This window comes from Ixodes scapularis, unplaced genomic scaffold (genome assembly GCF_016920785.2).
Source record: "Ixodes scapularis isolate PalLabHiFi unplaced genomic scaffold, ASM1692078v2 PGA_scaffold4__175_contigs__length_147842914, whole genome shotgun sequence".
Classification (NCBI taxonomy): domain Eukaryota; kingdom Metazoa; phylum Arthropoda; class Arachnida; order Ixodida; family Ixodidae; genus Ixodes; species Ixodes scapularis.
The window spans coordinates 113,415,377-113,440,889 of NW_024609879.1; the positions used below are offsets into that span (position 1 = coordinate 113,415,377).

The 25,513-nt window shown below is 41.0% G+C and overlaps 1 protein-coding gene across 4 annotated transcripts in view; it reads right to left on the minus strand.

The window, feature by feature from the left end:
- LOC115320779 (TNF receptor-associated factor 6) overlaps positions 1–24,752 on the minus strand; it is a 47,017-nt gene extending 22,265 nt beyond the window's left edge. Inside the window, exons 1-8 of one of the 4 annotated variants that reach the window (XM_040220959.3) lie at positions 24,667–24,683; positions 17,397–17,513; positions 15,770–15,995; positions 12,522–12,617; positions 10,554–10,625; positions 6,264–6,338; positions 3,561–3,701; positions 2,189–2,347 (exon numbers count right to left, since the gene is read on the minus strand). In XM_040220959.3, coding sequence (XP_040076893.1) covers positions 2,189–2,347; positions 3,561–3,701; positions 6,264–6,338; positions 10,554–10,625; positions 12,522–12,617; positions 15,770–15,913 — 687 coding nt within the window. In that variant the 5' untranslated portion in view covers positions 15,914–15,995; positions 17,397–17,513; positions 24,667–24,683. Of the gene's footprint in view, positions 1–2,188; positions 2,348–3,560; positions 3,702–6,263; positions 6,339–10,553; positions 10,626–12,521; positions 12,618–15,769; positions 15,996–17,396; positions 17,514–24,666 lie in introns of all 4 variants that reach the window. The other 3 variants (XM_040220957.2, XM_042293366.1, XM_040220958.3) reach the window with 3 other exon arrangements.
- Positions 24,753–25,513: the final 761 nt, after the last annotated feature.

Genomic DNA, 25,513 nt, shown 5'->3' on the forward strand with positions numbered 1-25,513 from the left:
CGCGGGAGGCGTTCGACGAAAACAAACGGTCCGATGCAGACATTAAGAAATGGTCTGGGGCCCATTCATAACACCGTTCATTACACGTCCCACAGCGCTCCGGTACGCCTGCCATACGTGCCCGCAAGATGGCTTTACGTACCCTCTTCTCCTAGACAATGATTATCATCATCGGCAGCAGCAGCTTCCCTCTAAACGTACGTTGCTGTTGCCTCTATTAGGGACCCGCATGAAAGAGATTCGACAAGAGACGAGACAGGCGACGTCGACCCGCTTCGCTGTCGCTCGTTCAATCGCGCGATGAGGCAAGCCGCGGGGAAGTGGCGTGAGCAAGCGACCAAGGCGATGAGGACGTATTCTAGAAATCCAAACACCGAGCGACGCGACGAGCGACAGTGAGAAATCTCCATCACTCGCTGCTGACTCTCGTCGCTGTCGCTCGTCACGTCTCTCACTAAATCGCTTACATGCGGTTCAGCCTTTAAGGACCGCTTTCGCACGAGAATGCTCGTTAAAGCTTTCAGAAATCGTGTCGTCGAAACGTTTGGAAACTGATTGCAACGGTACCGCCTCTCTGTATCAGCGAAGTAGAAGTGGCAGAAGCGGGAAGTTGTTCGAGAAGAAAGCGCAGTAGAGTATGGAAGTTTTTCGGCCGCTCCCATGCAACCAATTGAAGAAGCCACAACAGCTGCTTGTGTCGAGTCTTTCCCAACACTTTCCATGGTCGTTCCACTTGTTCAGTGGGTGAAAATGTTGCTTTTTGAGGGCGCAAGTGAAACAAGAAAATACGTTTTCCCACACTCTTCCGAGATCAGTGAAAACAAGGTTCCTGGACGTTAAGTACACTGGCACACCAGTCCTTGCCACCTTCCTTGATTTTCGATTCAAGGACATCTGCTACAACAAGGAATGAAAAGAGAATGTAGAGTTTCTACTAAGTACATTGCTTCAGGATGTACCAGGCTCAATCGAACTCTGATTTTATGTTCAACATCCCGGTGAATCGTGATATTATGTTTAACATTCTAATATTTTAGTAGCGTTCGACTGCATTTAATTATATATCGCTAAACTCTACTCATTATTGTCTAGTAACGTCTTTACAATAATTTTAAGAAATATTTTGTAACAATAAAAATAATTTTATAATCTTTTCGCTCTTCTTTAGTAGCTCTCTACTTACTATTCGGAAACTATTAAAAAATTATGCGGTTCGTATTCGTATTCGATTCGGTGCCACGATTATTCGATTCGCATTCGATTCGGTTCCAAAAATCACTATACGCACACCCCTTTTAACGATGTCGCCCACAATTTATCCTGAGCGCGTAGGTTGACTGTACCAGGTTTTCAGTGTTGACCATGTCAGCATTAAGAATAAACGACATAAATTTTCGCTTCTTTGTTGTTTAGAAAGACCGCTCGGCATGCTATAATAGTGCTTTCAATAAGTTGTTGGTATTCTCCAAATAAAATATGGGTGCCAAACCATTAGAGCGTACTCAGTGCATTATTTGATTTTGAACGCACTTAGAACGATGCGTTACCAGGGGGTCGTCTTCACCAAATAATCACCAGACTCGGTGGACATTAAGCAATGAAGTAACCGTCACCGTAAGTTGGTTAATTAACTAAGCTCTGTTGATTAATTTTGAACTGGTTTTATGGGTAACGTTGCAATTGCAGTATTCACGGGCATTAATATTAGATGCTAGATAAATTAAAAGAATTGGAGAACAGACAATGATTTTTTTTAGATATTTATAGATTAGTTTTCACGACTTCTCGTACGATTTAAAATTGCACCCGAAAAGAGCGCCTGAAGTTCTTTCCATAGTGACGCTTAGAAGAGTGATGTAGTCGTCTCAGTCGAGTTGTCACTATCTGGGAGGCCAGTACTTGGTGGAGGCGCCGGCAACACAGTGTGGATGTAGTGACGATGGGACTAAAATGTATGTTACCCGCCTAAGCGTCATTGTGGGCGGGACATCGGGCGTTCTTTTCGCTCACAATCTTGAACCAGTACTTGCTTTTATCTTTTATGTTTTTCTTGATATTATTGGACATCCTGTGTACGGCATAACGAAGGAATAAAAGTGAACTAGAAAAGTCTAAAATCTTGGGGTCTAAAACACATTCTGAGTAATATTTTAAGAAACAAAGCGCGAGAGAGAAAACAAGCACTTACGCCAAATTGAGTGGAAGTCACTAGACTGTGGCACGCATCACAAAGAACTACTCGCTTCTGGCACTCCTTGTCCAGGTTATCTTGTAGGTTTTCGTTGAGAACTTTGACACCGCAGTCGAAACACTCTCTTTCGATCTTCGGGCACTCATACTTGTGTTCCTGGTACGAAACATAGACTTATGAATAACATGGTGATGATCATTAACCAAAAGTAAAAAGAAGCTTAGGTTGCACACAGATAAAATTTCAGCACTTTTGTTTACCGCCAGAAAATAATGTATAAAATTATGATGAACCGTCAAGAAAATCCACACATTCGCAAACATGTAGTTAATCTCTCAAAAAGATTTCAATTATTTTATACTTTTGCATCATAGTCATAGGTCAGAGGCAAGGTATCTGAAAAATGACCCAGATTAGTCCTATGATTAGGTGAGGTGCCTTCTATAAAGACATTTACATGGTTACTTCCCATTACTCAGAGATCCAATTATAGTGTTCGCAACGTTTTGTTCTAATCCTTACAATTTTCTGTGTATTGGTTGCCTGTATGCCAAAACCTTCTCTTAGCATATCATAATAAAATTGATCCGCATTCTTTATGGTGCACATTATTGTGGTACATCCCATGCCCAATCTCAAGACATGTTAGAATGGCAACAATTAGATGAGTGGATACCAATATATACTAAAGCTACAGGTTAATTTGCCATCCAAAGAGTCAGCGTGACTTCGTAGACTGGATCGTTATGTAAGAGGCTACATCTCTTATCATGTAGAAAACAATCGTTATTAGGAACGGTGAATATTTTGTAATGCCCAGAGAGAATTCATTTTTTTATTGGCAGAAGTTAAAATTGATTTTAGTATTTGTGCATAAAATACGAACAATAATTCTAATGCCAAATACAAGTTTTTTTGTTTTTATGCATTCAAAGCGGATAACAATAAAACAAGTTACAAGGGTTTATCCTCTTTCTATTGTCCTAACATGTCTTGTTATAATATTTTCTTTCTCTAAGGACGGCTGAAAGTTACATATTAAATGTTGAAATTACATAAAAAGAAGCCCATGATCAGCTTCACGTAGAATTGATAGTTGACGTTTTACGTACCGCGTTCAAACTACAACATAGACCCTCACTCTGCAGTGATATCAGCAACAAAAATCATTTCTGTGACCTTAATTAAAAATACCTAAATATTTATTAAAAATGCGTTTCTAAATTCACTCCTACCATATAAATTAAACTTCTTAAACTTTGAATTATTTATTTTATAGCTATACATTTCCAGTGCAGGCAACGGAAGGGTTTATTTGCTACTTCGACAAATGAAACTTTTGGCAGCCGGTTTTGGTGGTACTACCTACCTTTAGCTTGCTTTCGAGGGCGTTGTTTTTACACAGGGGGCGTTTGGACACTTGCGCAATAGGTGGACTGCATCGACTGGTTAAATTGCTTTCAGCAGCAGCCTCAAAAACTGGTAAGTGCTCCGACGACAATCTAGACTGCTGTAACAAACGGCAAAGGTACAAAAATATTTTAAAAGTTTCGTTTTGCTTTGGAATACCAATATCAAAACGTATTTTTGAAAATAAAATAAAATAAATATTTTCGCTGACAATAACTGAGTTAGTATAATTTGTTCAAAGTTTATGTTGTGCATCAAAGTTTCATTACAACATTGATGCATACACATATCAGCGACGCATCCCTTTTCATCAATACTTTTCCTGACCTACGCAATCTTGCGACATTTGATCTCAAGTTTGCGTAGGCAAACTTCTATATATCAGGAACAGCAACGAGCGAGGATAGAAGACTGCACAAATTGAAGTCGGTCTCTAAATTCTGGTCCTAAGATTATACCATTGTGCACACCACTGAACTTATGGATTATAAAATTATTTTATTTATTTTGTAATAAAATGCGCAGCATCAGCGATCGCTACTTTAATCGTGCGCGTGACCTCTTCAGGTAAAATGGGACAGTAATGTGTTCACTCAAATACCAGTTTAGTTTATTTTATATGCATGTGTTACTTTTAATCATAGTTAGCTCAAAAATGTTAAGTGGAATTTAATAATTAATTTAGATTTTCTCAGACCAAACCTTCCAGAAAACCTTGCGGTGAATGGTAAATGTGAGGGCAAGTAAACAATAATCCGCACTTTACATTTTATACTAAATTATAGAAACGTAGGCATTTAACAAGAACATAATTTTTCCAAACTGTCTCCTTCCTTTTCGATGCACTTTGCCTAGCGCCACTACCTTGGGTACTCCCTCCAAGACGAATGTGTCGGTTGGTCGCCCAACCTTTTACGCGGTTCCCGCACCGGTGGACGTCCTGCTCCCCCTTCGTACATGCAGATTGTATGGATACTTCTAAACGTCTAGATACACTCATAAAGACTTTTATGTTGCACAGCAATTTCCCCGTATTGTATGAAAAGCCTCCGATAAATTTCTACCCCTGATACACCTTCCAACCAAAAAAATTGAATCATTGCTCTTTTGTTTTTCTTCAGTGCACGCTACTAGCAGAGCGGGCATGTTTTATTACAGTGAAACAGAAACAAGACAAATTACGCTATCAAGGTTAAACTACAATAGCGTGACCACAGTAGTATCAACTCATGCACAGAATGCAGTGTGGAAAGCCTAAAGATGTGTTATAGTAAGCATAGAGCTACTATTTTGTACGCTAGAGTTCAGCTGACGCGTGTGTGCTTTTGCAAATTGAAGCAGGCAGCAAACAGACAAAAATTGATTTCCCGCGATAGGCTACCGGTAATGCATTTCTACAGAGAAAAGCGGGAGCGTTTTTTTTAAACTTTATTTTAGGAGAAATTTTTACAAACATTTGTACGGTAGCAAATAGTTGGAAACATTTCTAAATCATGCAACTAAAGGTATTGGTCAGTTAGTGTGTTTCTTTCAAATTTATAGCATAAAATAAAGCGCTAATACAGCTTCATGCATGCATTTATGTTCACTATCGGACATTGTTGTGCGAACACGGCGTCGGCGCTTTTCAACATGGGAAATTTACGTGCCAAATGAACAAAGGACATCTGAAAAACCTAGCGAGATGGCGATAACTACGCAGTAAAATTGGAGCAGTAGCTTCCTGTGCATGAAGACGATAAAAATGAAGTAAAGGCCAAGTTAGCACTGTTCGATTTGCAATAAATAAGTATGGCTTTGGTATCTCTGTTTGTGCAGAAAGAATCCTTCTGTTTTCAAACCAGCACCGTGCGCTAGAAATCGGAAAATAGGGATGTGCAAGAAAGCAGGTGCACGGTAAAGTCTGTCTAGCATAGGAAATAAATAATATTTAAAAACACTTTTCATAGCCCACGTAATTTGTACTTTACGTAAAAATACTTTAAATCGGTAATAAAGTTGCAAAGTGGGGTAACTTTCATATAGTGACAGGACTGCAGGCAAACCTTGAACACTTTACATTCCTTTCGATTGTTATTTTGCTTGGAATCTTCGCTCGTATTTACGCGCCAGCTATGGAACAGAGGTTTGTATCTTAAATATAGCTAAGTTTAACGTCGTTTATTGACGAGGAAAATACCGTAGCTGAAGCAGTTAAACCTTTACAATGATAAGAATTGTGCATGTAATTCGGTACGATCGAAGTAACAGAAGTGATCTATGTTATTTCCCGGCGAAGAGCCAAAACGCACACGCGTTTTCCCATAGGAACGCACAGGAGCACCGCAAAATTACACTGGGGTCTCTCTGGCTCAATTTGCATTCCGAATGTCGCCTAGACACCAGCGACAGTGTAACCTCTTGACTACATTATCATATCGTTATGATGGTAAATGCGCGGATAATTTTTACTCTTCTCATCATAGTATTGACTCTGTGCTTCATAAAAGTTTCATGTATGTTCAAACAGCGTGCTGATGAAGCCGCTAACAGTGCTGTTTTCCTTCGCCTGAGTGTTTATAAATTATCGAGAAATAACCTTTAAAGCTTCAAACCTAACTTTTAAAGCGTTTTACCAGTCGACTCGTTTCAATTATTACAATTTCAAAAACAGATTACTTACCTCCTCAGAAAACTGTTCAAAATCATGAGCCCAGGTCTTGCCGTCGACAGTTTCATCAACATCCATAGTCGTGTCCTAGAAATTGCCAGTATTCCAGGTGTCATAATTCAAGCACTACGTTGAATCAGTAAAAAAACTTCGCATTGATACAACAAGAGATTTGTTTCCACACGCATGCTTTACCTACTATGAAAATGAGCCTGCTTGTTGGGTTTGTGATGCAATCGCTGCTATTGCGATTTCTAAGAAAATGGGGTCGGTTACTTGTCAAGCCGAATTTGTGCTGCTTTTTGTGGTATTGGACCATCTACATTATGACAAATAAACACTATTTATAATACTTGGTAAGAATGTAAAGTGAAATTTGTACCGTTTTAAAAATGGTAGTGTATTTTTCTTTAGGGTGCAATAAAGTAATCCTTTCTTTTCATTCTCACAAGCACTGTCGCATGTCTCATACTAAATGTGTAACTACACCTTGTGGATCAGCGAATATTTTCAATACTTCCTAACTTTAGGGTGGGTGATATTTAAAAAAAAATTGCGGGAATGAACGATCAGCCACGGTCGACATCAGAAATATGAAAGAATACTAATTAGCAAACTAATTACATAGCATTTACTAACCAACCTTTAAATCGTGAAAATAAATATTTGGTTCCAATTGGTAAGCGTCATCGAAAACTCTAAATCAGTCAACTATTGCATGACTTGTATCTCGCGCAAATCACGGGGGTCCGCCAAAGTTAGCACTTGTGTGGCAGACGGAATGCCAGCGATCCAAAAGCGCGGATAAGAATATCATCTACATTTTCTTATGGCCGGTCTTCCGCCTGCTTCACGAGCGGTAACTTTACAGCACCCCCGCGCTCCCACACGTGCATCCAGTCGTACTAAAACTGACTAATTTAGTGATTTTCTACGACACTTATCATGTTTGTAATTGGAACCATGTGTTCATTTTAACTAAATAAAAAGTAAATGAGTAAGTTTTAGGTAATTGGTTGGCTAATTTGGAATTTGTTTCTATAATTACTGACGTTTGTCGTAGCTGGCATTTTGTACCCAAAGAGATTTTTTTTTGAACCACCCTATTTTTATGAATATGATTTTTGTTTATAGGAACACCCCGTATATCTAGAAGAAAAATCGCACAGGCCTTTGTTTTGTAACCATTTTCTCTGTTTGTAAAGAAAGGTTCACATAGTGTTAATGCAATCCACTTTGAACTAGATATCTTTCTCGTGATATCCCCCCTTTCTTTCCACCGGTGAGGAAGTCGTCACTTTTCTTCTGATCAAACGTAGTAGGCATTATCCTGGCACTGGACCCTCTGGGAGACAGGGTGGAAAGTTTGGGCCGGAGCCACGAGGGAGGGAGTCCCAACTTTCCTTTGTCCCGGCTGTCCCCAGTTGTGTCAGTTAACTGTACGTCATTCATTTCTCCCTAGATAATTTCCACTAGTCTTTTCATCCCCTCTTTGTTATTAAAGTACACTTATCATCCATTCTTCCACTCTCATCAGCAAACCCTAGCGCTCCGGCTCAATTCGCCGCCCCCTATGGAAGGGCGGAAGCAAGCCCTGTGCACCTCAACACCCCCTGTCCTATTGTCTCGCCTTCCCCTTGGCATACGGCTCACCACGTATTCATTTCCTCATACTTTGTCCTATATCCCCTAGGCCTCAATGCTCCTATTTCAGTGTCAAATAACAACGAGTTCCCCCGTGAATTCTCACACCTATGTTTCTTCTTTGTTCCTGTTTTCGTCTCGTATACGTAGTTAAAGCTGACTTTTCCTGCATTTTTTGCTCCCACATCTCTCTCGGCTTTTCTTACATTATTTTTTGCAGTGACCATCTGTTCTGCCCCCACACTTGACTGTTGGTATTTGAATTTTAGAGTTCGGGTTCGGTTTATTGATATAGTGTTCAAACTTCATGTACAGTTCCTTATGTACATTTCATGGTGTATCCTCAATAGTGTACAGTCTTTATTCAAATTTCAACTTTCCGATAGCCTGTCTAGCCTCGAAAGATTCCCAGCCCATGTCTCCCTGCGCTCCTTCATTTGGCGTAGTCTCATACGCCCCCAGTGCCAGCCTGCCCAAGCTCCACTGCCGGGTCTCTATGCTCGACTGTACCTCAGCTAGGTTTCGTGCAAAACACCGCATTGCCAAAACTCTACCCCGGTACCATGACTCCTTTTCATATTCCCATAACAACCTCATATCTATTGTAACTCCATAGTGCCCTATGATTCATAATTCCTGCAGTCCTATTCCCGTTCTTTTAGCATATTTTCTTCCTGTTCTTCTAAGTATTGTTTTCTCTCATTCAGCCATATTTCTAAATATTTGTACTCCTCCAAGTGTTCAATAAAACGTCCTAAATTTTCGAAAGGTCCCCCTCTCCTCAACATAAACCATTACTCCCGAGTTGTCGCTACTTAATTTCAGGCCTAGAGAGTGTCCTTCCTCTCCACAGATATTATGCAGGTCCTGTAACGTATCCCTGATATCTGCTAACAGTACAACGTGTGCGTAGAACATTCCTCGTATAACTTGGTTTACTGTTTCCCCTTTCAACATATATGACATATTAAAATCTAAATTGCACTCTTCTAATACCTTTTCCATTCTACTCAGGTATATTATAAAAGTAGAGGTGATAGGGGAAAACCCTGCCTGATTCCTCCTTTTATTTCAGCCGGTTCTGTTATTTCTGCTTCCAAAGTTATAACAATCTTATTTGTGTTTACGTGTTGTAAAAGCCTAATCAATTGTCCATCTAAATCATACTCTCTCAACTGTACCCAGAGTTTTTCCCGACTCACATTTCGTACGCCACTTTAGTGTCTAAAGAAAATATCAATGACGATTTCCTTCTCATCCGTGCCACTTCTATATATTCAGTAATGATAAATAAGTTATCATCTACTCTTTTATCTCTTCGGAACCCGTTCTGCAGCTCACCTAAAATCTTTTTGGCCCATTCTTTTTTTTTTTTTTTGCTACATCCATTGCCGCTTTGTACAGGACCTAAGTTAGTTATTGGGCAGTATGATGTCACCCCATCCTTATTTCCCTTGCCTTTATAGAGCAATCGCACTCTGCTTAGTCCGCGATCATTGCGTACCTCTGCCCCACTTATTGTTTAATCAGTTGCCTATCTTAACTTTATTTTTCTTTTGGTTCCTAATGTCTTGACTAGTCTCATTCCTATGCTATCTGGGCCTGTTGCCATTTCAGCAGGTACCTTACTTTCTGCTCTGTGCCAATTTCTCGTGGTCGTCTCAGTTGTCTCGCTAGCGCTCTCGTCATGTGCAATGTTGCTGTTTGTGCTCTTTCCAATTTTGTTCGGTTGAAGCTCTGCGAATGTTGCCTCGACTGTCCGTCTAATAAATTCCCTTGCCTCCTCGCCCTCAACATTTTTCCTCTTGTGTGGTCAAAGAGCACTGAAACCCTTGTTTTTCTTCCCTGCGCATTAATGTGCTCTCAGAACCTTTTTGCTCCATTCCTATCATTTTGATCTACTTCCACCATACACTGCACTCCACCTCTATTAATCTTGGCCTGGATTAGAGCAGATGCCTCTCCTTTTCTTTTTTGAAAGGTATTCCACTTCCATGCTACCTCAGCGGGTGAGTACCCCTTTCCTTCGTCCATCTGTGTTCCCTTGAGGCCCCTTGTCGCCCTGCTATGGCCTCTTTAACTTCACAGACCTACTTTCTTTTCGGTGTGTGTTTCCTTCTCCTTTTTCCTTCTTGTTTGATTTTGAAGTTATCTGACTCTCCTTTAAATGTGTTTACTAAATCGTTATATGTCCATTCTCTTTCCAGTTGTCTAAAGTCTATAGTCTTAATTTGTTCTGATACTTCTTGTATGTATGAATCGTTTACGCTCAATATACACTTTTTCGTTCAAACATTTGTTTCTCTGGTTGCGCAGTTTCAAACTTAGTTTAAGTAGCTTATGATGGTTTTAGGTAGCATATATATATATATATATATAAAAAGTCACCGGAAAACTTTAAAGTGTGGCCCACTCAGGGTGTTAGTGACCTTAACCTCAACGTAAAGTTAAACTTAGTTCATTTTATTGAATGCCAATTTAATATATATACTTTGTATATATATATATATATAATCAATAAAATGTACTCCAAAACTGTTATCAAACTGAGATAAAAACATATATGGTATATATAAATAGGCACCTGAGCTTTTTTGGTCCTTGCATCCACTACATTGCTTAGCATTTAAATACGCGCACAAATAAGCAGAGACTTACCTCATTCTTTGTCTTCTGAATGTTCGGTTGTAAAACACTTACGTCGTGTTTGTGCCTTGCCCCAATATGGTACTGAAAAATAATAAATTGTAATTATAACGCGATCTACTGACGCATCTGTCGCGCTGTCTACCTTGATTGTGTGTGTGAATAATAGAAAACCGTACAGGAAATGCTTATTAACATTGAGCATATGATATCATCTAGATGCTGAAAATATATCAACGTCATATTGCCACGCGCGTAGCTGGCCAAGTAGGCAGCGCGCGCGTGGCCTAATGGTTCTCGCGCCTGCCTCCCACGCGAAAAGCCAGGTTTCGATTCCTGGGAGCGCCGCATCTTTTGTTATTCTTCCAATTTAGTTTTCTGGTAGATTCGAGAATAATTTGGCGTATTCGAAGTCCGAATGTTCTACGCATCGAACATTTTACGCCGATTATTCCAGAAGCTCACGCATGTACATAAGGGGCGCCGCGTGGCAAACCGGACTGAGTTTCGCCCCAGCGTTCGACTCTGCTGCTACGCCGACTTCGACGCCCGCGACGCTCTGCTATTATCTTTTGTACCCTCCTATTTTTGGCACAAGTTCGCCTCCATTAAACGTTCATTTCTTCCTGTTTATTTATTCATTTGTCATTCGTGACAATATGGTGTAGTAATAGTTGAATTCGCAAGAGAGAAGCGAAGATATAAGCACACTTTCCCAACGTGCAGTGAAGTGGTTTAATTTTTGCGTTTCGTTTTTTCAGTTGGCCTGTTGTGGAATATGTCGACGGCACACAGCCGAGATAGTGACAATGCCACTGAGATTACTCCGCTACTCTTTTATGGCTCATTGTGGGTCAAGCTTGAGGTACTCTTTTTGCTCGCACTTTTTAAATCGGGAGAAAAATGAATACACTGATCGTATAATATCTCAAAAATAATGAACGTGTCACAAGGTATTTAATTTGGTCTGGTCTCTAATATTAATTACAATCATGACTGCAAATGCAAAATGGCCCAAAAAAAGCGAGACTCAAAATTTTTTTATCAACGTATTTTAGTTAATTTGCGTTCCGATCATGATCCTTTAATTCGCCCTTAATATCCGCAATGAAGGCGGCATCCACATACCTGTAACCCTATATTTTTTTTTGTAAAAAGAATTGTTTTCATTATAAAAAAAGCACCCTGCATACCTGCAGGGTGCGTTAACCAAACTCTTTCCGTTTTACATGTCTATCTGACCCGTCAACACCGCGAATATGTTTTTTTTTTTCGTATGGCCCCTTTTCAGGCGACTTAAAAATAACGAAACTGAATCACAAAGTCTGCATATTCTCATTTTCTAAAGAGAAAAAACGTACTTTTTTTATAAATACTGAAATTTAACAAATTTTTCGAATACCTTTCGGGGGCGCTATTTATACCTAAATCTAAATTGGCTGCCGTGAAAACAGCGAATAAACATAACGCCAAAAGCAACATTCAAATTTTCCCGCTCTCTCTATTTGGATGACGTCACATGTTACATAACTTGCAAGTCGGCCAGGCAAACAACAACAAAAAAAAACAATTCCTGCATTTTCTTTTTTTTTTTTTTGCTTGCGTGGTTTTAATTATCATTCATTTCACGCCATTAAAATTGTTGTAACTTGACGGGAACAAGCTCTAACACCCCCGTATAACCGCACATTACATAATGCTTTCAGTGTTGCCAGTAAATCGTCCTATAGCTTCTCAGACCAAATTTGGTACATCAATAACTTTGCGGGAGAAGACATTAATGTGACTTGTAATTTTGGTTTCTAGCTCAGACGTGTCCATTAGTGTGTTAAAATATTTTTAGGCAAATCAGTGAATATCAAATTTTCAGTTTTGATAAATACAAAATCTTCAGCCGAATACTGGCTCTGTGGTATCAGCTGTTATTAATTTTGTGTAGTCGTTCTGCTGAAGTTCCTAGGTTGTATTGGGATTTCCTACCTCTATCACTCCCAGCGTCATTTCCTCCTCACAGATGGGGCAAAGTCCCGGCAGCTGAATTGCCACAAAGTTGGTGAATGGAGGAGCAGCCTTAAGCTGAAAAGATATATATATATATATATATATATATATATATATATATATATATATATATATATTACGTTTTATTCAGGAGTTTTGCTTATGTTGAATCAATTACAAGTAAAAATTGTACACGTTTTAGTCGCTATAACAAAGAACAAAGTAGGCAAGGTGTTGCGAAAATGGCACAGGCAATAAAAGCTACAGGCAACGAATATTACGCTTAGAAAATGCAATCAATATAGAGGGTGTTACACGAAAGGTGGGCAACGACAAATTCAATTTTGCAAAAACTACGTATCGCACCAAAAAAAAAAAAAAAAAAAGACGTATCGTGTTCGTTCTAGGCCAGGGGCCTATTTAGGAAAATTATTAAAGTTCAAGATAAATAAGTTGTCAATTGTTTCACCGTAATTAATTTTTAAAATATTGATTTTAAGGGCATGGTTTCATTTAGAATCTTGCTGAGCATCATCGAAAAACATTCAATCAACAAGTTGTAGAACGATAGAAGGTATTTGCGGTAATCTACGGCTTCCTGAAAAACCGCACAACTTTGACTGGTTTTTAATTTTCGGTTTGCAATCGGAGCGCTTCTCGACGCCGACGGCACCGCACCCCGTGGAAAAATAGTGCAACCAACCTCTGCTGCGTTGCGCGAGAAGAGCGGAGCAGAGGTTGGTTGCACTATTTCTCCACGAGGTACGGTGCCGTTGGTTCTGAGAAGTGCTACGACTGGAAACCGAAACTTAAAAACTACTCTAAGTTGTGAGGTTTTTCCAGACATGTACAAATTACGTACTCAGAAATGATAGTTAAGTTACTGAGTATTGACGCCAAAAGTAATTGGAGTAGAGGAGAAATTACGCATTTGTAATAGTAATTGAGTAAACTGCTAACTACTGCAAAAAAGTTGCGAGTTACTTTGAAGTTACTACGAAGTTACTTTTTTATATATTTGTGGTAGGAAAATGAACGGCAGTTTTGATCCACGAAAAACCCTGTGAGTCTATAATAAAGGCACTCATTTTATGGCTTGCGTTTTCACCAGAGTAGTTTATTCGCTCGCAGAAGCAATTGACTTTCAAGGTTCTTGATAGGAAAGTTGTCCCCTTTTCCTCCTAAAGACGTCCCCAGCCAAGCTAAAAAGACGTTCCACCGTTGCGCTGGATGGAGCGGCAGCGTTGAATTTGAAAAACAGGCTGTGCAGGGTCGGGTAAGCGACTGTCGGCATCTTTTGTGTCTATGACGAAACATGTGAGGTGTACCTCGGCCTGGAGGGTCTTTTATAACAAACTCCCCTCCTTTTTTATTTTTTCTTCGGAAAATTTAGATTGTTATGACTGGCCCCTGTTTATTCCCACGTCGTTTGAAGAGTACGCTGAGCGAGTGCACCTGACCGTCAAGGGTTGAATACTCGCGCCACGACTATGAGATCATCGAGCGGATTATCCCGAACTTTAATAATTTTCCTAAATAGGCTCCTGGCCTAGGACCAAAACGACGCAAGTCACTTTTAGGTGCGATGCGTAGTTTTCGCCATATCGAATTTGTCCACCTTTCGTGAAACAGCCTGCATAAAATAAGTGTGTATAAAAAGGAAGAGGTCTCAAAGTAGGTAACTGGCAACTTATTACCCAATCCGGAAATAATTACAAGATACGCTGATTATTTTAAAACATGATGCAAGCCTGTTTGTCAGACCGTTTTGTTTGATAGAGTGTGCACTCCCTATTATCTTGCAATTAAAATTTCAAGAAATCATTTTAAAATGCATGCTATGTTGTGAGCTACTGTATTTCATAGTCGTATATTCATGTGTTATAACTATTAGTAGTTAAAGAATGATTCTATAAAGGTATCATTTTACGTACAACTATTGACTCCAACAGCCGCAGGAAATTTCACATCCTTAGTTGTTTCCTCCAATTACAATGGACGGCACTCGCCTCAATCACGAAACAGTAAATGTGCTTTTAGAAAGTGCAATTCACAAATTTTACAGCTGATAAATTGAAAATGAACAGAGTTAAAACGCAATATTTCAGACGCACGATGCGAGTTTCTAACGTGCGACTAAATCTACCCACATATATACCAACTTATTTGTTTTTCAGAATATATTACCTTAATTTACTTGTTGATTGAGGTTCTTCTGCTGCTCGAGAAGGACATTATTGCGGGAGAGTGGTAAATGAACATGCTCGCAGGAGAAGAGTATGAGTTTTATTTCTACTAGCTGTGTTTTTCGAAACGATGCAGTCGCATTTTTACCAAGAAAGTGTTATTCTTTAAGATATAAGATATAAAATGCGATCATTATTTATACACCGTAAAGTCAGGTGTCGCCCTTCATCAATTCCTATTAAAAAAATTCGTGTAAAACATTCTAAAATACATTATATTGGTAAAAGTACAGAGTCATCGTGCGTGGTCGCAGGAGGGGTCTAGCACTCAGCTCCGCCACATCAGCCAAAACAGACTTTTTAGAGCGCAGCTCTTAGGCGCCCGTTTCTGTGTTGAGCGGCGCCGCCGTCGCCTTAACCGCGTGTTGCATTATGGGACGTTGACGTTTTATGTGACATCACGTGTGACGTCACGAGAATAAAATTTTCCCGTTAAATTTGGCGGAAAATTTCTCCGCTATATTCAGCGGAACATTTGTCCCGCTAAATTTAGCGGGGAAATTGACGTCACGTGACCTCAACACCTATTCAGTTTCCCTACTATATTTATCGGGGAAATTTTCACTAAATTTAGTGGGAAATTTACCGAAACTTTTACGCTAAATGGGAGGAAAGCAGGAGAGGAGGAGCGGAGGACTCGAAGGGGGAGTGTGGTGCATACCCTCCTCTCCGTAACCTCCCCTCCTCCTCCTCAAGGGTTGTGCTCTCATTCGGCTTTGCAGAGAATTGTAAACGTCTTTCAGTTTCTTTTCTTTTTTTTTAAACAAATACGGAATTTTGGGGTTCATATTTATGGTTACATAAAAAAAATAGTTGTTTACTTTTGTTAGGGTGGAAAGGAGACAAATGCATTCAAGAGACAGACATCTTCAAAATGTACGCATTTAGGAACAATATGGCGCGATATATTATGCATACAAAAACATTATCCTCGGAATTGGACGCTCTTTCTTGCGCTAAAAATCAAATAAAAGTGCTCACTTGTTCAGGGCTTGTGCTAACACCACATTTGAGGCAGTCATAACCTTCGCAATATTGCTTGCACTCCAGGCAGAGTTGATGCTTGTAGCAACGAAGATAGTATACTTCCTTTGGAATACAATTGCAATGATCACATTCGGCCATGTCTAGTACGCCATGTGAAGACCTCAGGTAACAACCTTCAAGCCACCAGAATCCTTTCAGTTCACGAAATTCTTTGTCCAGACTGAAAAAGAGAGGTTATACTTATTTAGCATTCTTAGAGATAAACACAAAACACTTCTAAAAAAATTATGATGCCTTGGTTGTGTGGCCTTAAGAGAACTTTGAATAACAGTAGACTTTAATATGAAGACGTTTGGGAACTAGTAATATTGCGGTCAACCAATATACTCACTCTTTGGAGTGTCATAGAAATATGGAGCAACAAAACGGCGGAAGTAAGAGTATTGATTTCATTCGACTTTTGTCGGTGACTCCGTGCACTAAAATAATTTAACGATTGGTGGAGCACCGTGTTTCGAGCAAAAGAAAGTTTTCGCTTTGCTTTTCAAAAATATGTACACCTTATATTTAATTCTTACCACGAGCTTGTCTAACCTTAAAACGTTGTATGTGCCATTTAAATGGTGTGTAATTCTGTTATAAGCAGACAGATTACGTCGCACACGAGCGCGTGCTTGCCGAGACGAGGGTTACCACCGGCGCACCGCCACGCCAACCACGATCGCACTCACCACGCCGTCGCGTCTCCTGCAAGAGGGACGGTCGTTGTCTGCAATACTTGGAGCGTCAAAATAAGATACTGCTGTACTTTGCTAAGCAAGCAGAGCCTACAAAGTTACTCAACTCTGAATGACCCTTAACCGCCGTATGTTCCTTCATTGAAAAGTTCTAAAAAATAATTACAATGCAGTTACTTAAGAAGACAATGAAGTGAAAAAAATATTATTTGTTTTGAAAATTGTTCTGCTAAATTTTTTTTGGCAATATTTACGCCATTAGACGCGATTTAGGGGGTAGTGCTGCCCTTGGCCCCGCCCCATGCTTCAAAACTAAGCACCCTTTCTCGGCTCTCATTGTTGGGAGAGATGATTGACGTATGAAATGTTCGTTGTAAATTTGTTTCTCTGCGCCGTAATAGTATTTATATCGACAATATATTTTATGTTTTAGAAACAAATAAACTAGATAAAGCCATTATTGTTTTCAAAAATATCCCGAGAGTATTTCTGCCTCGGCCGCTTCGGCTTCAAACGACAAGGAAGATGCCAGCGTTCGCTGCGTACACGCTCGTTGAGCTCGTTTATTTTTTTATGAGTGCGAGTCGTTCTGCGTTAACCGAGGTTCTTAGAGGAAGATCTTCTCAACCGACCTAGTTTGATGCAAACAACAGTCGGATGTGCACTCCTTCGGAAGCGCTGGGCGGGTGGGTGATTGGGTTTGTACTGGTACTATCACCTAGCGTCCCACGTCAACTATGTTGACTTATCTGGCTTAATTTGTTCCCTTGCGCGTGTTGGTGCTGAATAAAGATGTCGGTTCCCGTAAAAGCGGCCCCGCTACTCAGTGAATTGTGCAACCGTTCTGATTGGAACCACGGTTTAATAACCCAGGAGGTACCTACCGACAGAGATAATAATTTGCGACCCATGTGGCTGGAGGCAATCGGGCGTTATTTTGTCCATGTTCCCGTCACTTCACTTCGAAAAGCTGGTAGCTCATGTGTTCCAGCACACTTGGCCTACCAAAGCGAATATTTTTATGTCGCATGTTAATTGTGCGTCATGACGCTCACCTACCTTGCTCGCAAATGTCATGTGTAAAAAAAAAAATCAAGATCAGTAAAGCTGTCAAGACAAGGTATATATTTTGTTCGTTTGTTTAGTCCTCTCTGTTGTAGGTCTAAGTTTGATTAATACTCGTAGCGACTATGAAGTAGACTTCAGTGCGCTAGATTATAACTATTTCCATGGTGGTGAATCTGGTATCGGCATAATTCGGCTGGGGCTCGCGCGTCAGTTCAAGCGTACTCTGTGGCGTCGTGTTGTCGACGTCGTCGGTCCGTGCTTGGACACAACACTCTACAGGTCGCTTATTACCGCACATCGATTGACACAGATAGGCGCTTGTATTGAACCGCTGCGCGTGCATGATGGAAATCTAGAACGCCGCTTTCATGGTCGCGCCTACGGAAAGTTGTAGAAGTTTTAGACGGGGGCGGAATAGCAGACGGACGGAGGCGAAAACGGACGCCGACGCGCAGCTTTCTTGTCCGCGTCTCCCAGACACTGCAGACAAGGATAGACGCTGGTGAAATAGCAGACGATGCCAGTGGCAGCCGCGCGTGTGCTCGCACGACTAGCAGGTGGTGCCTAAAGTTGATGCACCGGATGTCGCGAAAGGGATGTACTAGGCTTCTTAGCGTGTACAGCCAAGCAGCCAAGCCAGTCCAATACTGATGGGCGGGGCTACTGATTTGTGGGCGGGGCTTAGAGCGGGCCGTAACCTCAAACTAAATTTCGACTAATGGCGCAAATATTGCTAAAAACAAATTAGTGGAAGAATTTAAAGCGCTTCAGGACGTTTAGATTTACTACGAGGGTCGGAACGAAGGCCTCCGATGTGTGGCTCGCAAGGAAAACTCGAAGGACAGGAATATCATCCGCATTTTCACATCACGAGCCTTGTGGCTGCTACAAGAGTAGAAACTTTAGTGGAAACCACGTTTTAGACGTGGTTCAAATCTACCTAAAATTGACTGAATTAGAGGTTTGCGATGACGTTGAGCAAGTTTCTAGTCTGAACCATATTCATTTGCCCTAATTAAAAATCCTATTAGAAACTTTCCGGTAATGAATATGCTGATGTGTTTTTTACAATTCCTGAAATCCACCGCGGCTAGCACTTTTGATCCCAAAAAGATATTTCTTTTTTCTTAACTTCCTCCTCCCTCCCTCCCTTCCCTTTTTGCTAGAAATTTTTAAAAATTCTTTCTTAAACACCCGGAATATTTGTGGAGTGTGTCGCTGTAATTCACATCCAAGCTCATTCAAAATTAGAGGCCATGGGGCATTCAAAATTAGAGGAAATCGATTTAGAGAACCTATATTATCCTGCCGCCCCTTCCAGAATCGCAACACATTTTCATCTTAAAACACGGTGAACATTGCAAGACGGCTTTCATGATTATTTTTTAATTCATATGAATTTCTTTAAATCTAAATATGCACGTACGACTTTACATAGTAGATGACGCAGATAGCCGAAAACTTTATTAAAAAATACGGGGCTGACTTTGTTTAGGTTTTCTGAGCAAAAGTTTTAAAGAGGAAGATAGAGGCATTCTGCTAACGTTTCTAGGCATTCCGAAAGTGTAGCTGGTGTAGCAATAAAGCCAAAAGGTTTGTTGAGCAATGAAAATTTTCTTTTTAGAAAAGAATTTTATCTTAAAATTATATAACTGAAGCGGTGGTAAATTCCAAATGTGTGCGCTAGGTTATGGCAAAATTAAGTGCTTCCAAGTTGTTCGTCCGCGGAGAATTGCGATATGCAGATTATTGCTTTGATAAAGAGTAGTTAAAAAAAGCGTTCATACTCCGCTTTCTCTTAGATCCGTGCAGGACAAAACGCTAGCAACAAGACAAACGCTAACGCACAGACACGCAATCTCACGACGCATATCTTCGCGCTTGATTGCATTATTTGGCAATAACACACGCGTAGACAGAGAAATCCTTTCCTTTTGTGTCGCCTTCTGAGGGTTTATTGGACCCCATTCGCTCGTAACGTTGATACTGCTCCGACATAAAGATGAAACAGAGCATCGTGCGACTATAGACCTTTGCAAAAATCGCCTTCTGCGCGCTGCCATCTTCGTCTGCTGGGTTGTGGGACGCTTTCTGAGCCTGCGCTGTTCATCTGGTGTGCGGTATATTGGACGCTGGGTGTGCGTCCTCTGCTCTGTGACAGAATAGAGAGTTCTAGTGTTGCGTATAGAAGGAAAGGGAAGTGCTGTGCTGTGCGTTTGCGTTAGCGTTGTCTGCTCTAGCCTGCGCTTGCGCGTCGTCGTCATTTGCCACTTCAAGACGCAGTTTGAAGCTCCGCGCACGCTCAGCGTGGAATACGCAACGATAACGCAAACGTCCAGTGCTTGTGCTTCCACGTATACGCAATACTAAAACTCGCTAATTTTTCGCCCAGGTGATAAGCGATGCAAAGGACCATACGCCGCTCCTTTCTGAGTTCAATCGCAGCCGACCTTACGATGTAGCCATTTAAGCAACGACAAAAGTGCTTCCTCACGGCACTGCTCGTCTATGCGTGTTAAGTATCACCGACTAAACCGAGCAGGCACAACGAAAGTGCCGTGATCCTCCACGTATTTTGTGCGGGACTGGTTCAGTCGGTGATACTTAATACGCGAAGACGAGGAGCTATTGATCTTTATTGTAGTAGGCTGGATCGCGGATCGGGAACCCGTTGGTGTCTCCACCGGCGGCCATTGCTTGACACCAGGCTATCCATGCAAGTCTATGGGAAAAACGCATAAAAGTAAAAATATTGAAGCATGAAGTACGCTGTACATGGAGGCGAGTGTTTGGAGATCGAATCGGTATTTATCAAACGTTCGAAGAACCTACGGCTGAGTTGGCAAGCTTGCTCTCCTAGTGAAGTAAGCAAAGGAACTTGCCGTCAATGAGAACGTGCTCGGAGAAGCATAGAAGTTGATGAATGACAAAGAAGTTCCATCTCGACAGCGGCTTTCCGGGAGTGAGCGAATTCCGCGTAACAAAGCCTTCGAGCTTGTCGTCTGCTAAACCCAACTCAACGAAACCGCCACCGACTCCGCGGTAACTCTAGGTAACTCTCGCCTCATTGAGCTGCACCACATCTATCGCGCAGCGGAGTGACTCTCGACCTCAAAATATTTATTTATAAGAACTGCGAGGGCTGTCAGTTTTAATGTTTGTACGCATGCTATTTGACGTGCTTATCGGAGAGCAGCTAAAACGTTTCAGTGCCGACAACTGCTTAGAAACGGGAGGAACAGCACTTTATCTCATTTTCCCTATAGAGTCCCATCCATTTGGTGGTGTCAATCAATGGCCGCCGGTGGCGACACTGGGCCCCAGCTGCCGAGGCTGCGGTCAGCGATCCAGCCTGCTACAATAGAAATCAGAGCGAGGAGCCCTTTAAGAACGCACTTCTGTCGCTTCATGATTAGATACATCAGATTGTGGCGTCGGATCCGGTCAGACAAAGTGAAAGAGTCTTGCCGTTTACCTTCGGAGGGCGAGGAGTATTACGACAAGATTTCTATTTTTGGGGAAGGAAACCACCCAGACATTATTATTGTCATTGACAGAGTAAGAACGCCAGGGCGTTTTGTTTTCGTTTTTTTTTTTCGAATGCTTGGCAGTCAGCACCCGCTAGTTGCCTTCCGTTGTGCTCCGGATGCGCGTCCACACTCGAAGTTAACGAAACGTCCAAGTGCCATCGAAGGTGAGACGCCCCAACTGGAAGCTGGACAACTGAAAGACCTGCATACCGTTCGAGTCCTGCCAGTGACAAGAGTGTAGAGCCGCAATCTGCGAGTGCTTGAAAATATACATCTTGCATCGCTTGCCAAGTTGTGTGCGGCAAAAAGGTGGTTTCGGTGAATTTGCTGTTCCCGTGGCTTCAGTCGTTCGTGGCGAAACCAAGGCATTTTTTTTTAATCATTCTGTAGAAAGATTCTCGCGCTTCGTCAGATTCTTTTCTCCATCTGGGTTTACCACTGAGAGGTTTAAAGAAAACAGTTTGAAATACGCGCAACAAAATTTTGCAAATTAAAACCACCGTTTGCAATTAAAGTTGTCAATTAAAACATGATATCGTCTTTAAATAAAAGCCGCCGCCCGTTTTTATGCACAATTCAGTGCCATTGATACATATAAGAACAGGATCCGGTCAGACCTCAGGTGCCATCCTGAGCTACACCCCAAGTTGAAAAGCAAACGAGAAGCAAACTATAGCCTACGGTTTCGACGCGGAGAGTTCTGCGGCGGTGTTCCGAATTATATTTTATGGTTTCTTTTTTTGATGATCACACCTGACTTGGCCGTCAATTTTTAATCTTAGGACTTGAGCTAGGACCAGTGCGCAATCTAGGGCAGATAAGACTGACTGACGCCTCACACCGACTCACTGTACAGGCAAAATACAGGGGTGAATCATTATTTTCAAATAAAATGTGTTATAGTTTAATGTATGTTTGAACGTTAAATAAGGTTCGAAACTATGATAAAAATACAAAATTTGTTAGACTACCTTGCTTGGTTTTTATTAGTAATATTACTTTCTTTTTATTTTTGTGTTGGCAATATATTTTTTTTGCGAAATAGACGAAATAAAAATACATTCGTCGCCTTTTCACTTCACAGTTTAACTGCAACTTCATCAACATTCGAACCCCTTGGGTTAACTCTAATATCTGAAGTTTTGTTCGGTGGGTTTGTTCCACTTTACTAAGAAAGTCCCAATCCCACAATTATTTTTTTAAGAGTTTTATTCTTGTACCGGCGGTTGGCTGTACTACGCCACCAAACGCCGTTCCCTTTCAAGTTGAACTCTAATAACTACTGCAAAAACCGCTGGCCGCCACGAACATATTCTTTAGTTGAACTTTATACACGGTGTTTTTACGTCGGTCCAGAATTAAAAAAAAAAAAAAAAAACTTGTGCTAACTTTCTTTTGTGTCTTTTTTTTTTGTAATCTTTTTGCCAAGCTGGTGGCTACGTCGAGTACCAGAAAATACGCGAAAATATTTAATTAGCTTTAATAACTAAACCTTTTCCAATACCTTTTAAATATTGATAAAAAAAGCTTGTAGCGGGAGCTCCGACGAAAGAAATGTCATCACTGTACGGATTTTCAAACCGAAAATGCTCAGGCAAACATCACCAGGCATCATCCACGAGCAAAGCCGGGTGCGATAACGCCACTCCATCCCGCTTAGTTTTGTTTTGAAGGTATGCAGTACAAGGGTGAAACATCTCGCCTCGAAGCGCCTCCTACAAACTTGTTTCATTAGAATTTAACTAACCGTTTAGACCCTTCTGATATCGACCATCAGTTCTATAAATACTTTATAGCTCCGAAAATAAAAATTGTGGATGTTATTGAAAGCATTCTAGTTTATAAGCTAATAACACTTTTCGCCTTCTTTCTTGTGACGCTCAGGGCTACCAATGGCTACGCAGAGCTCAAGCAATAATACCCTAAGTTCATTTTCTTAATTTCTGACCAGGGATGGGCAGTATTTCAAATACAACTATTTGAAATACGTATTTAAGATACTTTGTGTATTTTGGATTTGTATTTAATTACAAATTGGGTTATGCATTTGATGTGTATTTACATACTAAAACGTGGGTATTTCAAATACAATTGTAATTAAATATAATTTTGTGGGCGAAAATGCATCCCTCAAATTTATTGTCACGATAATTCTTGTTTTTATGCATGTGGTTGTAAGATATAGTCTCCATCCTTTATTCGGCCATGGGGCTTTTTTTCTTTTTCTACTCCGGCTTTATTTTAAAGGCACTGTCCAGAGCAGGAAGAAAACTATGTTCTGCACCGAATGCAGTGTCTCTCAATCAGGCACAAGTGTTTAGTGACTTTGTGATTACGGTGCTAGTCCATGGCAAGAATAGTGACGAAAGTGACGTTTACTGGCAGACTGGCTTAATAAGTGCCTGTGACAAGTTGTGATGCTTTTCAGCCTGATTTCCATCCATATTTTTGCTTGGAACATTCTAAATGCGCGGGTCGTCCAGATATTCGTAACTGATGCGAGTTGCAACAATAAACAATTCTCTAGCTAGTGCTGCACGTCTTGGTCGTCTCGATTCTTTGTTGGTCTATACCAAAATGTTATCGAAAAAAAAAAAAAAAAAAGCTGCTTGAAGCTTTGTACCTTTTTCACCTATTACGTCCAAGCTGATTACATTTTTTTTGTGATTATATTTCTATTACGTTACTAGAGGCTCGCACACTAACTCCCGAGTGTGCGATGCAAAATTCAAATGAGATACCCAGAAACCTGTTGCAGGTGCTCTGAAGTCGCTGACGCAATTTTCAGGAATGGATTTGGAAAAGTATTTTGAGGAGACCAAGTACAGTTGGTTGTATTTGTATCTTGTACTTAAACGCTTTTTTTGGAAATGTAATGAGATTTGTAATTATATACATTTTTGACGAAGTATTTTGTATTTGTATTTCGATACACATTTGCATGTATTTTGCCCATGCCTGTTTCTGGCCTACTAATAAATTCCGGTTACGCAACCGAAAGTATGTATAAAACCGTTACCCACCCTCATAAATCAATTCATACATCTGCCAAACAATGTCTTTACGCTGCCGCTGACTTAACTTTCGGTTATAATCAATTGCTTGCCTCGTATACACGAAATTAGTGACTCGCACTGAGTACTAATTCGCGTTTATACTACGTGAGCTCAAAAACTTGGTGCTCCAGATCGCTTTAACCTGGCAGGTCCTTTAGCCTTAACGCAGTAAAATATTATTCAGCCCATAGGTATATTCTTCAAATAATACATTAAGCCACCACCGTTTAACAAATTGAAGTTGCGATGTTTTACTTGAAAAACAAACAAAGCGTGTCTGGCACACCCTCCGCGGGCAACTACCGCCATAAAATTCGCCGCCGGCCAGTTGCGTACACCATATTCCAACGCGTATACAGAAAAAAGACCACAAGTTTCGCTCAAAATACAGCTGACTTCGCCAAGACATCAAACAACTGCCCCAGTGGGTGCCTTAAGAATCATCTAAATGCTGGGGAATCAACGTTCAATGTACAAAAGAGACAGAGACAGCAGCTTACTCGGCCTGTGGCCTCCCGTCCGCCATCTTGATGTTTGCGATCCCCCACGAAAATCCGACGGGCTCGATCGGTTCGCAGGCGTATCCCGGTTCCTCGTTCAGATTAACGCCGCATTGTCTCAGCAGAGCAGAGTTACCCGTGGCAACGTGATAACCGTATCCGTTGGAGCTGGCGTCGCCCGGCGGTGGAAAGATTAAGGCAGATTCAAATCAGAAAGAGATTATTTGAAAAGGATATTGATTCATAATGCTTCTTTTTTCTGTTTCTGCGTGTTGTGACAATGCGCAGATTTAAGGGACGGGGGGCGGCGAGCTTTTCCCCTAGGCTCGTCATAAACCAGCATTTTTGTTTTTTGTCGAAATGTTTCGTTTTTAGCGACATGGCAGGTATTAGGTGATCAACAAAGTTGTTTAACGCTTCGCCCGTGACGTGATCTCTATACAACCCTCCACCACCCCGCCCCTGTGAACTTTTACATGCACCTATTAGCCCGCTGTTGCGCCAATTAGACGACTTTTGTTACCCGACGGAGGCAGTATAGTTTGCCTAATCAGGTTCCTATTTTCGTACTCCTTACTCGGATACGTTCACTCTGAGAAATTCACAATCGCCGGCCACGTGTATACAAAATCTTGGCACGATACGTTAAGCAACCGATTTACGTGGTGCCATCAAAGGGCTAAAACGACTTCCTTCGACTCACCTCGCGTAACCAACTTCCAAGACATTGGCATCGAGTAGTGCGACAGGCTGGCTCCTTTGGCGCATTCTGTTGACACTTTGGTGATACCTCCGCTGCACGTTAGTAAGCTCAACGAACAATGCTTACGCTCTCTTTCACATTAAG